An 11,656-nucleotide genomic window follows, 5' to 3' on the forward strand; every position below is an offset into this window, starting at 1 on the left:
TTCTCCTCCTCCTCCTCCCCCACTTTCTCCTCCTCCTCCTCCACTTTCTCCTCCTACTCCTCCCCCACTTTCTCCTCCTCCACTTTCTCCTCCTCCCCCACTTTCTCCTCTTCCTCCTCCACTTTCTCCTCCTACTCCACTTTCTCCTCCTCCCCAACTTTCTCCTCCTCCTCCTCCACTTTCTCCTCCTCCTCCCCCACTTTCTCCTCCTCCACTTTCTCCTCCTCCTCCTCCTCCTCCTCCTCCTCCTCTTTATGAAACAGAAAACCCAGAGTTTCCCTCATCTCAGGCTGAACATACTCAGAATTTTCACAAATCCCGCACTGTAAGATGTTTATTGTCAAACAGCAACTTACTTTCAACAATTATCCAGTAGTTGCTGTATTTCATTCTACGGTAAAATCCCTGTAAAACAACAGTAGTATTTAGCATACCATAAAATAAAGTACAGTATATGTACTGTTATTTTGAAGTACAGTCTTATACTGTTATTTCTTGGCATACTGTTTGCAGTAATAAACTATTATGTATTTACTGTTTTTTTACACTACTGTATAACCAATAAAATACGGTTATTTAGCTGTTGATGTAAAACAAGAAAAAGGACATTTGAAGACTTAACTGCACAAAAAGCAGATCGTTTATTGCACAAGTTGAACAATAAAGTCATAATAACACATATAAAGAGATCTGTTAGTCTAACACTGTTGTAGGCAGTCGGTAATCAATGGTTCTCTGAAAATATTTCCCTATAACTAGACACAGAGACTAGAAAAGCCAGGCTGAAGATAAGAAAATACTGATAGGGATTTTTTTCCATCCAACTAGAAAAAAAAATGGGTCATCAACCAATTTGCCCACATGCTAAACATAACCTTCTCCATAAAGATCATCAGAATAAATGACAAGTAACAACTAATCAAAACTCCAGAAAATTGGCTGAGCTTTCAACCAAGCCACAGTTATCCTGTCAGGACACATTGCAACACACAAAAGAATCTTCACGAAACAATTTCTCACTGTAGGTGTTCTGGGTGGGGATGTCAGCATTGGAGAAGTAATGGTGGTGAAGTTAGACAGGTGAGGAGGGTGGAGGTGGTGACGGCAGTTGTGATTGTCCTGCAAAAAAATTAACAACAACACAACAAATCAATCACTGGGACAGAAATTCATCTAAAATGCCGAACTCACATTATCTAAACACCTTTGAGTGAATCTATGAAGGCTGCTCTGCACTCTGATTACACAAGACAATCAAAACCTTTGAATGTGACTCCATCAGAATACTCAGACACAGTATGGGACATGTACATGACTTCTGTGACTGCTGTGTTAAGTCTTTTTTTATTCAAGGAAAAATATAATCATCACCCTCCTATCTATAAGTTAGAGTACAGATACTGTAGGTGTATTTTCAGACTTTTTCCTATCCAGTTTTACTATGGGAGACGATGGAAAAATTGGACACTTACTCTCTCATTTCTTGTGACAGGAGGATCAAGGCACACAATTTTGGTGATATTCACAATTATTCTCAAATACTTTCTGAAGATAGATAATAAATTAAATGTTCTTAGACCATCATAACTTAAACTCATAATATAGGTCTGTTTTACTCAAACATTACCAACAAGCTGCAATCATTTTATCTATTTAAGCTCCATATGCTCTCATGTAAAATCTGTCTGTTAGTGGGCCATGGTAACGTTATGTTAGTTAGGAATAATGGACTCACAGTTTTACAGGTTGGAATCCTGAACATGGTCTTGGTCCCACCAAATGGCTAGGCTCCGGCCTTGTGGAAATAAGAGAACAGAAAAGCCAGTTAAAGTAAAAATCAAGAAGACTATGAACATAAATTCACTTTAATGTTAACTTACAAACACCCAAGGTCAGACTCACAGCGCCATTAAATAACACAGAAAGAAATAATTCTGGCCTTCAGCCTAAATATAAAATGTGCAAATCAAGCTTTTTGTTTAAGCTATTAACGTTAATTTAATCAGCTTTTAACTTACTGACAGGCTAACAGGACAGCTTTGCTATACCAACGTTAGCTAGCTAGCTAACGTTAGCTGCGGCTATTTACCAGATACAGAACATCAAAGCCACGGGCAGTTCTTCTAGACTAACGTTAACGTTATATTAGTGCACTTTTTGTTTCTTTCACCACTCAGCAGATATTTATGATGAAGCAGCTTCCAGGTCAGCAGACAGACGGACGATCCCTCAGAACAGGCTCTAGCAAATGTGCTGCACCATCCGCACTGAGAGCTACAACCGAAGAGTCTGTGTAAAACGTCACACAGAATATAAGCGCCAACTTAATGCATCCAGTCCGGAAGGCTCTTCTGTGTGTAACGGCCCTCGGTGGATTTAAGCAAGATGCAGAGAGTCTCGACTGATGTCTTTACGGTTTCTTTATTTCTTTCTCCGTATACCGTAGTGCACCATGAAAACTATAAAAATAGATATAAACACAAGTACTTTTATACACATTACCTTAAAATCAAACATACTAAAATAATAAACCTAATTAAATACACAAATTAAACAACAGTCATTTTGTACCTATACACCACAGAATAACCTCTAAATCACACACTGGATTAATATATCAAAGCTAAATGGTTCTTTGTCAATACATAGCTAAACTACTTACAACAACTTACAACAATAAATGTGAACATTTCACTCCCGCAACACCCAACATTCACACCTCGTTCCGCTTCGCGTTGAACCAAAACCTGTCATTTTCCTTTATTACTTGTCTATAAGTTTACTACCGTGCTTCCCGTCTGCTTGCTATTCTTTTGTTTGTGGATTTGCGACCGCTGTAATCTGGTAAGCACGGGGTTTAGCTACACTTTGCTGGAGTTAATTTTAATTTGCTGGAATTCATTTTTAATTTTGCTGGAGTTAACTATACTGCCCACTGGTGGACGCCACTGGTACCTGCATGGAGTGACGTGTTCATGTATACACCATAATCCCAATAAACATCTTTTATAAATACAAGAAATACATTCACACTCATTGAAATCAAGACCTTTTAAATGACTCCAAGTGGACAGTTACACATAGCTATTAAAGGCCTTACAAATGCAGGGAATTGCAAAATATCTTACAGGAAAACATCCTTCAGCCACATTTTCTTTTCAATCAAGGGAGCTAAGATCTGGAATGAGCTGTCTAATGAGCTAAAAACAGAACAAATTCATCAACAATTTAAAATTAAACTTAAGACTTTTTAAAAAGATAATCAGTCATGTAGTCATGTGTAAGGATGGAGGGGGTATACATCCATGTGCTCAATAGTTTTATTGTTAATATGTTTAATGTTTGTTGTATATTTGTAATGTTAAAATCCCTTCTAGGGACAAGTATTGGAAATTAGCAGTAACTATAAATGCTGTGGAAAAAAAAATACTATCTAATAACATAATCATCTGTTATAATAGAATTCAAATCACTTTGCGCATATTTGAATAGGTTAACTCTTTGTGGAAGACGTTCTGTGGTAAGCACGATATGAGAAGCTTATTTCACTTAAGACTGTGTCCAGAGGGAAAGAAGGCTCTGTTTGCTTCTGGCTTCAGAGGCCTAGACGTCGATTTAAGTTGCGGACACAAGGTGAATGTACTCCAAAGTCATCAAATCGCCAACCACAAAAATAAGAAGTGGGGACACTTTTGATGCAGTAGCAGTGTTTATTGAATGTATGTGTTTATTGTTTAATGCTATGATATTAACAGCAGTGAAGGTTTTATTTCATAAATATTGTTTATTTATTATCCTATCTGTACTGCTTTACTTAAAAAAAGACATAAATTATATCACCATATATATGATGGAATATCATTAAAGGTCCAGTGTGTAAGTTTTAGTGGCATCTAGTGGTGAGGATTGCGAATTGCAACCAACGGCTCACTGTGCATTCACGTGCTCCTCGGATGGTCCGATTTCCCATTAATTCTAATGGCCTAATTCAACATTCATAAATGTAAATTCAGCAGTAAAACTTTGTACCTTTTACCAATGAGGTTGTACATTATATCAATTTTAATTCTACATCCAACAACAAAAAGGCTGTGAAAACTGTCAACAGATGATCCCCAGGCAAAGTTTTATTATTTGTGACTTCTTATATATTTGTGTTATGTTCTGTATACTTCTTTATGTCCCATGTATACTTTTTTCCCTCTTTTTGCAATAAAGACCGTTTGGGCTACTGTAGAAACATGGCGGTGCAACATGGGTCCTTCTATGTAAGAGGAGTTGTAGATAGAAATGTCTCAGTCTAAGGTAATAAAAACAGGTTTATACACCACTGAAAACATAGTTATGAAACTTATATTGCATTTCTGTTAATAGATCCACAGAAATATTACACACTGAACCTTAAACTGTTTCATATTAACAACAATGAATGATCATCAAGTTTTATTTTGTAGCCAGTAGTCAATTTTTATTTCATTAAACTTAAAATAGTTTATTGCAGAGACCATAAAACAACTGCAACTAAACAACTATAAAAATAAGCTAAAAACAGAATCAATGCTAATAAGAGTATAAACGACCAATAGTACTAAAAACAAAATGTGAGAGGAGAGTTTCATTTCTTTGTGGAAAACTATTGGTAAAAAGTGGCAGTCTATAGTTCTACAGTGTGGATCATATACAAGGGGCTATGAATAAACACACAACAATATAACTAAATGAAACCCTAATCACACTTAAAAGTACATGCAATGTTATAAAAATTAGCCATCTATTATACGTCACCACCTCTGGACCAAAATAACCCGAACCACTATCAGGTCTCTATAGTTACAAATGTTACGTCAATAGTTTCCTAAAATCTAAATATTCAGAGGATTAAAATCTCCTCACACACTATAAAACAGGTCGTAACAATTAAGAACAAAAACAGACTCAATTAAAAAGAAGTTTAAAATAATTAAACAGGTAGGTTATGTTAGTGTGTTAATAAATCAGAGGCAAAGCAGCAGTGGCAATCTGTGCTGCACAAACACAAAAAAACGCGGTTAGTGTTAGTCCTTATTAAACATGTCCATGCTTCACAGGCCGTCTTTCCCGGAGATGTCGCAGACACCGCACGGACCACACAGAGCGGCAATCTAGGATAGCCGTACATGCACTCACCACCTTAGCGCACTACATAACAGAACAACATTTGTACGTTTGCAGGCGTCACAAACCTCGGACGATAGGACAGAGCAGCGAGACACAACCACACCACGCAGCAGCAATAGCGGAAAGAGGAAGCTCGGAGCTGACCTGACGGGCATTTATTTGCAGGTGGTTAAAGTGGTGACTCACGTGACAGGTGACCCTTAACCTGCCAGTTACAAGAGCATGTTATTAGAAAATTATCCAACCCAAATTAGACTTATTTTGTTATATCAAATTACATAACTCTGTAAAGTCTGACCTCTGGGACTGTTACATGTTGAAAAAGCATGCTTATGTTGCCCCCCTGGCCCGCTGGGTGTGTGTTCTTAAACTCTGTATGCAGAAACAATGAGGCAGAAACTTTAGCTTGCGTTCAGCTCGACTGCAGCATTTATTCTGCTGCGCTTGCCTCCTAAAGGTTTTAAGTTCCTCCCGAGCGTTATGCGCCACCTAGTGACCTATTTAAGTATCGCCCCAACAGTACAATACAATGAACAATACAATCGGCATTTTAGTTGTCTGTTTTTTTTCAACACATTGTTTACTTTAGCAAAAAAATGGTAGTATAATGAACTGTACTAACTAAAATACTTTTTAACATCTCTTATGCCTAACTGTGCCTAACACATTGTTTTAACCCTTTACACTTACAATTGAAAATGCAACCAAACAGAGTCCTTATGGCAGGGGCGAGTTCAATCTCAAAACGTTTTGCACCGGGTTGTAACATTTTAGGAACAACATGTTTCCTTGCAACATTGCGCAACGTTCTGCAACGGGCTTCGAGGTATGTTTTTTCCCATTTAGTGGGCGTGTCTCAGGTGCTACCCAATCTGCTGCAAAAAGTTTGTAAACACAACGGTGTTAAAAAGGCAGGAAAAATCAGTGGAGTTGCGTACACAGCAGGGTGTTCAGGGAACCACTGTTTCCATTGAAAAAAAAAGTTTTGCTACGTTTTGTCGGCGCCGAACTCGCCCCTGGAGTGACTGTGGTTCCTAACTTCCTGTAAAGAAGCAAACTGAAAAGGGACAGTGACATCTAGTGGATATTTTTAGCATAACATACACTAAGTGGCAGAGGTGGCTTAATCATGTTGAGTTCAACACATCATCAATAAGATATAGTTAATTAAAATGTGCTCTACCTCACGGCTGAGCAGGATGTACCTTTGCTCTGTATATAAAATATTATAAATATAATTAACTAGCAGTCCAGAAAAAGCAGTTCTGTCAGGATGACACATTGTGTGAATTTATTATTATTATGCAGACGCTTTGAGTCTCTCTGGCTCTACAACATTTAGAAGGTTATTTCATGCCTTAAATTTCTGTTGCGTGTTTTGCAGTCATGGCGTTCCCTCGGCTGTCTGCCCCGATGCTGTTGGCTTCATTCATCCTTCTTCTCTTCTGGACGACCTCCTCAGCAGGGTCACATGACCCCACCTCAGCTGATCTGTCTCCGCCCTACAGGGTGAAGAGAGACCTGCCTGTCAGCACAAGAGAGAGAGTGGCCGCGTCTTCGCAGGTGGTAATAGAAAGCCTCACAGTAGTCAAAGAAGTTATTGGAAAGATGGACCCCGAGAAGTTGAAGTCGGTGATGAAGACCCTCGCCGACTTTGCCAGCCTGGCGCCCGGCATTGGAGCTCTGGTGTCCTCTGTTCTCAATGTGGTCTTGGCCTTCATCCCTCAGGAAGACGCTCAGAAGGAGCTGTTTGCTGAGGTCAACAGGAAGCTGGACTCTCTCTCCATCCAGATCTCCAACCTGGCAACAGACGTGGAGTGGTTCAACTACGCCAGCGTCTACTCTCAAGACGAGGTCCGCATCCTCACTGCCTGGAACAAGTTCAATGAGTTTCGTAAGAACAGCGCGTTGGTAGATAATGAGAGGGCCAAAGTCCGGCTGGCAGAAGTTTTCACCAGCTACTATGAGAACACAGCCACTGAGGCCAGTGTGGCCAACCTCTACCTTTACCTGACGGTCAGCAGCACGTCTCTCAGCGGAAACCTCAACGAGCTGCTGAAGAAGAAGTTTAAATGCGGCATTCCTGAGATCGGCAAATATAACCTCTATTTCAGCAGCTTGCTGTGGAAGGGGATGGTCCTCAACCAGGTCTACTGGAACCTGATCGGCTTAAATCCATCAGGCAAAGAAGAAGAGCACACCCAGATGTTCAAGAACGTGTACAGAGCTCAGATATCAGCTGTGTGGTTCTGCCTGGACAACTATAAGCAGTACATGATAAAGGATGTGGAGGAGATCAGCAAAGCAAACAGTCCTGACAACAAAAAAAACATCGCTGATCAGGTGAAGAATAAACTGGATCAGAAGTACAACTGGTACAAATGGGTGGTGCTGGTTTACAACTCAAACCAAGAGACATATCACATCCTTTATGATATGACTAAGATCCCCGTGGGCGAGATCACTGTTGCTGTGGCCAACATTCAGAAAGAGGAACTTTACGCGGACTTTGAAAGAACGGCTGATAGGTGCTTTAGTGGCATAGGTTGTAAACAAGTGCCCAATAAAATAAAACAATGTTATTTCAAGAATTACAAATTAACAGAATTAGTCAAGATAACTGATGCTACCCAAGGCCAAGGCTTTGTTGTGGTGCCAAAACCCTTTTACAAAGTTACATGTAATTGGGCTTTCAGTACAAGTGAGATTCACATGTATCTCTCCCAAAGAAAAACCTATATCTGCAAGAATAACCCATGTGTAAACGGTGGAACGTGCAAGAGGCTGCTGGACACCAATGAACATCTGTGTGAGTGCCCTGATGGTTTCCATGGAGACAGATGTGAATTGAAAATCAGAATTAGCAAGCCCGAAATGATCAATACAAACCGTCCTGTGCCCGACATCAACACCATTGACACCAAACTGAAAATGTTGGAGTCCAAACTGGAGTAGCTTCTCAGGAGAGGTTCCGTTTAGAAGCAGATATCTGCTGACGAGCGATGCAAACTATGTACCCACACGTCAACCTGAGAACGGCACCATACATGTTAACCCAACTAGGAAACATCGATCTCATCTGAAAATAAATAATCATAAAAATCATTTACAAATCCAGGACAAGACATTTGTCGTCATCATCTTGCTTCACTGCTCTGCTCTTGTTTGTAATGAAAATAATCAGATTTCATGTTATTAAAAATCAACTTGAGCTTCATTCTGAGAGTTCTGCTGTTTTTATTGTTTCTGTTTGACTCTGAAGATAAAAGTTTCAGCATGTTAGATTAGATTTAACTTTATTGTCACTGGTTACAAAGCAACGACAGGCAGATGGATGCTATCTACCTGAAGTGCTAAGCAGGAATTAAATAATAAATGACACATTATTATACAAAGTGAAGGTATGAGTGAATGAATGTCCCGTAGGAACATTTAAATGTGTAACGTCATTCAAAGACAACAGCGCCATGACATTAGCAGCATTTCTGTGTTCACTTGAGGAAGGTTACAGCCTCCTCATCGCTCCACACAGCTGCAGCTTTCAGCTCTTTCAGGCTCTGCTTCATGTGCGTTTATTCACCAAGGCTGATTCTGGTTTCACTCCTCAGACAGGAAACAGGAAACTCTCTCTGCAGATGATTCCACTCAGGTTCTTCTTAGTAAAGTCAAAATAAATAATGGAAACACTTGTTGTCACACCGACATTAGCTTAATAGCCGTAAACAGCTGAGGCTGATGGGAAAGTCTTCAGCTCTGCGGGTATTTGGTCAGAGAACAAAGTGTTGGACACGTTAACATGTTGGCCTGATGATGGCGCTGTTCATCCTGAACATGACGGTCTGAAGTCCATCCAGCAGCTGCACCACATGTTAGCCTCCAAAGATTTAAAGGTTCAGTGTGTGAGATTTAGTGGCATCTAGTGGTGAGGGTTGTGAATTACAACACTATCCAGTGTACCACTGCGCCCTAACCTTTCAAAGAGCGCAGGACAGCTACGGTGGCTGACACAGCACAAAAGGTGTCTCTTCTGATACAGCAGAGTGTGGCCAGTCAGGAAATGAGGTTTCTTTAGGTAGATTTATTAAGAAATTATATTTACTTAATTCTTCAGTAAAACCAGACGTTACTGTGACTTGGCCACTGACAGATAACATGGAGAATGTGAGCCAAGAGTGTGAAACACTGTCGCTGTTTCTGCACCACAGTCCTTTATAAACCACATATTAGATAAAGTTTAGCAAACAAGGGAAACACGTTTATTCTCCCTGTGATTATGGACCCTCACCAAAACTGAACCTTTCACTGCTCTCTAACAACAACACAACATGACTTCACACTGTGGAAATCAAATCCTCAAACAGTTCAGTCATGATGAACGAGTCTGAAAATAATTACACATACAGGGTTTCCTGTAAATGCAGCAGCAGCTCCTCTTCTTCCTCTCCTGCCGCCTCCTCCTGCAGCAGCTCTTTGTAGCTTCACATCAGGACAGACGGAGACGAGGCTGCGAATCAGTGAGTCTTTTAAAGATCATCAGTTTGACTTTTAATGCACTTTAATTCCCTTTTCACATATTGGCAGGAAAGTCACAGAAACACTTGCTACCGACTCTGGCCCCTCCCTTCCTTTCTGAGCAGACTGGAGCCTCTGGTAGAACAAGGTACAAGGTGGAAGGAAGGTTTATTTGTCACAACAGGTTATATGAAATTGAGTGTGTAACTCCCTTCTGCTACACAGCGGACAATATCCATGAATACAGAAGGAGTTATAAAAATGGTAACATTATAAACTATGATGAGTGGAGCAGAGCTGAGGATGAACCAGAGTTTAAGAGTCTGATAGTTAAAGCTGCTCTGCAGTCTGGAGGTGCAGCAGCAGAAACTTCCACATCTCTTCCCAGTTCCAAAATGAAACTTGGTAAAATCTTTGTGTCACAAACTTACCGTCATTATCCCTCTGTAAACCTTTTAGAGTCTGGGTCTCTTCTCCTCTGTCCTCTCTCTTTCTGCTGCTGTTAGTGTGCAGGGAGAATTGAGGAATGTGCTCCACCCCCACTCCTCCCCCTGTTTTCTCAATCACAGACGTCAGCTTGTGTGTTTCAACCGTCAGACGAATCTATAACCCCAAAGTCCGGTTGTTAAAAACGCAATCTGGTTTTATCAGACAGAGTTCGTCTTTAAAACAGGAACCTGTTTTTATCGGAGTTTGGAACTACAGACTTTTGAAAAAATAATCTGGTTGTACCAGCCAAACCACAGAAGCAATCGTTCAACTGACACCAGGACTCGGTTTATCAGCCGGTAACATTTTCAGGTAATGTTGTAGAGCAGTTACGGACCAGAGTTATCTATAACCACAGACTCCAGTTGTTCGTGGTTGAAACCATAATCTGGTTTTAGCAGCCAAACAAAGTTTCAAAGCGGTTAGCTGTGAGAACCTGTAGCGTTATTGTACAAACAAGCCTCTTCACATCTTTTACTTTCATGGCCCGATGGCAGTGACGGCTCTCAGTCACATGTTTAGTTGACAGAGGAGAGGAGCTAGAAATGTAAAGTTTTCCTGTGGCGTTACCACAACAAAGTTTCCGCCAACAACATTTCAACATATCACCATGCACTGCAGGTTAACACGCAGGTTATAAAGGTTATATTGGGTTTAATTAAACACGCTTTTCTGAGAATTTCCTTTTATTGAATCTTATTAACTTCATACAAAGTACAGAATAATAGAACATGAATCTTTACACATTTCAACTGTTTTAATTACTTCAGACCACATAATGTAATGTTTGATTTCTATTTTGAAATGTTGTCTTCGTGGTTTCTTTTTAGACCATTTGTCTTTCTGAATGTAATATTTTCTATATAAGATAAAGAGGTTCAAAATATAAACCTAGACTGTTACAATCAATATCAATCTTATCATAAAAGAATATAATGTCTCATAAATGAATAGCTGAAAAAGTCAACGGCTTAGAGAAAAATTCTAAATTTGTACATAAACACTGATAAATGGATTCAGTTACGTTAGTGCAAAACACTTTAATAATAATAATACTGAAACTCGCAAATTAAAGCAAATATCGCGGAAACTTGAGAGGAATTGGCGTTCCACCAAACTGGAAAATTCTCGTTTAATTTGGCAAGATAGTCTTAAAACTTATAGGAAGGCCCTCCGTAATGCCAGAGCAGCGTACTACTCGTCATTAATAGAGGAAAATGGGAACAACCCCAGGTTTCTTTCCAGCACTGTAGCCAGGCTGACAGAGTCACAGCTCTATTGAGCCAAGTATTCCCATAGCTCTCAGTAGTTACGACTTCATGAGCTTCTTTAATGATAAAATTCTAGCTATTAGAGACAAAATTCACCAAGACCTGCCCTCAACTGGCACCGACTTATCCCTAAACTCAGGAACCTTAGAAACAGCTGTAGAACCAGATACATGTTTAGACTGTTTTGCTTCCCTCAATCTTTACCAACTAACTTCAATAATTTCTTC

The 11,656-nt window shown here is 39.8% G+C and overlaps 1 protein-coding gene and 1 long non-coding RNA gene across 2 annotated transcripts; one reads left to right on the plus strand and one right to left on the minus strand.

Moving 5' to 3' along the window:
• Window positions 1-608: 608 nt before the first annotated feature.
• LOC123964809 lies at window positions 609-2,385 on the minus strand. The gene is made up of 2 exons (XR_006823541.1): window positions 1,736-2,385; window positions 609-1,119 (listed from the first exon to the last, which is right to left on the minus strand). It is a non-coding gene; the product is annotated as an uncharacterized LOC123964809 (long non-coding RNA).
• Window positions 2,386-5,025: 2,640 nt separating this feature from the next.
• LOC123963532 (cephalotoxin-like protein) lies at window positions 5,026-8,374 on the plus strand. The gene is made up of 2 exons (XM_046040450.1): window positions 5,026-5,047; window positions 6,542-8,374. The coding sequence occupies exon 2, from the start codon at window positions 6,544-6,546 to the stop codon at window positions 8,110-8,112; it is 1,569 nt and encodes a 522-aa protein (XP_045896406.1). The 5' UTR covers window positions 5,026-5,047; window positions 6,542-6,543; the 3' UTR covers window positions 8,113-8,374.
• The last annotated feature ends 3,282 nt before the right edge of the window (window positions 8,375-11,656 follow it).

Source organism: Micropterus dolomieu, linkage group LG02, assembly GCF_021292245.1.
Source record: "Micropterus dolomieu isolate WLL.071019.BEF.003 ecotype Adirondacks linkage group LG02, ASM2129224v1, whole genome shotgun sequence".
NCBI classification, from domain to species: Eukaryota; Metazoa; Chordata; class Actinopteri; order Centrarchiformes; family Centrarchidae; genus Micropterus; species Micropterus dolomieu.

Coding starts and splice junctions, on each gene's coding strand:
- LOC123963532 (XM_046040450.1), top strand. CDS start 6,544: ATGGCGTTCCCTCGGCTGTCTGCCCCGATGCTGTTGGCTTCATTCATC.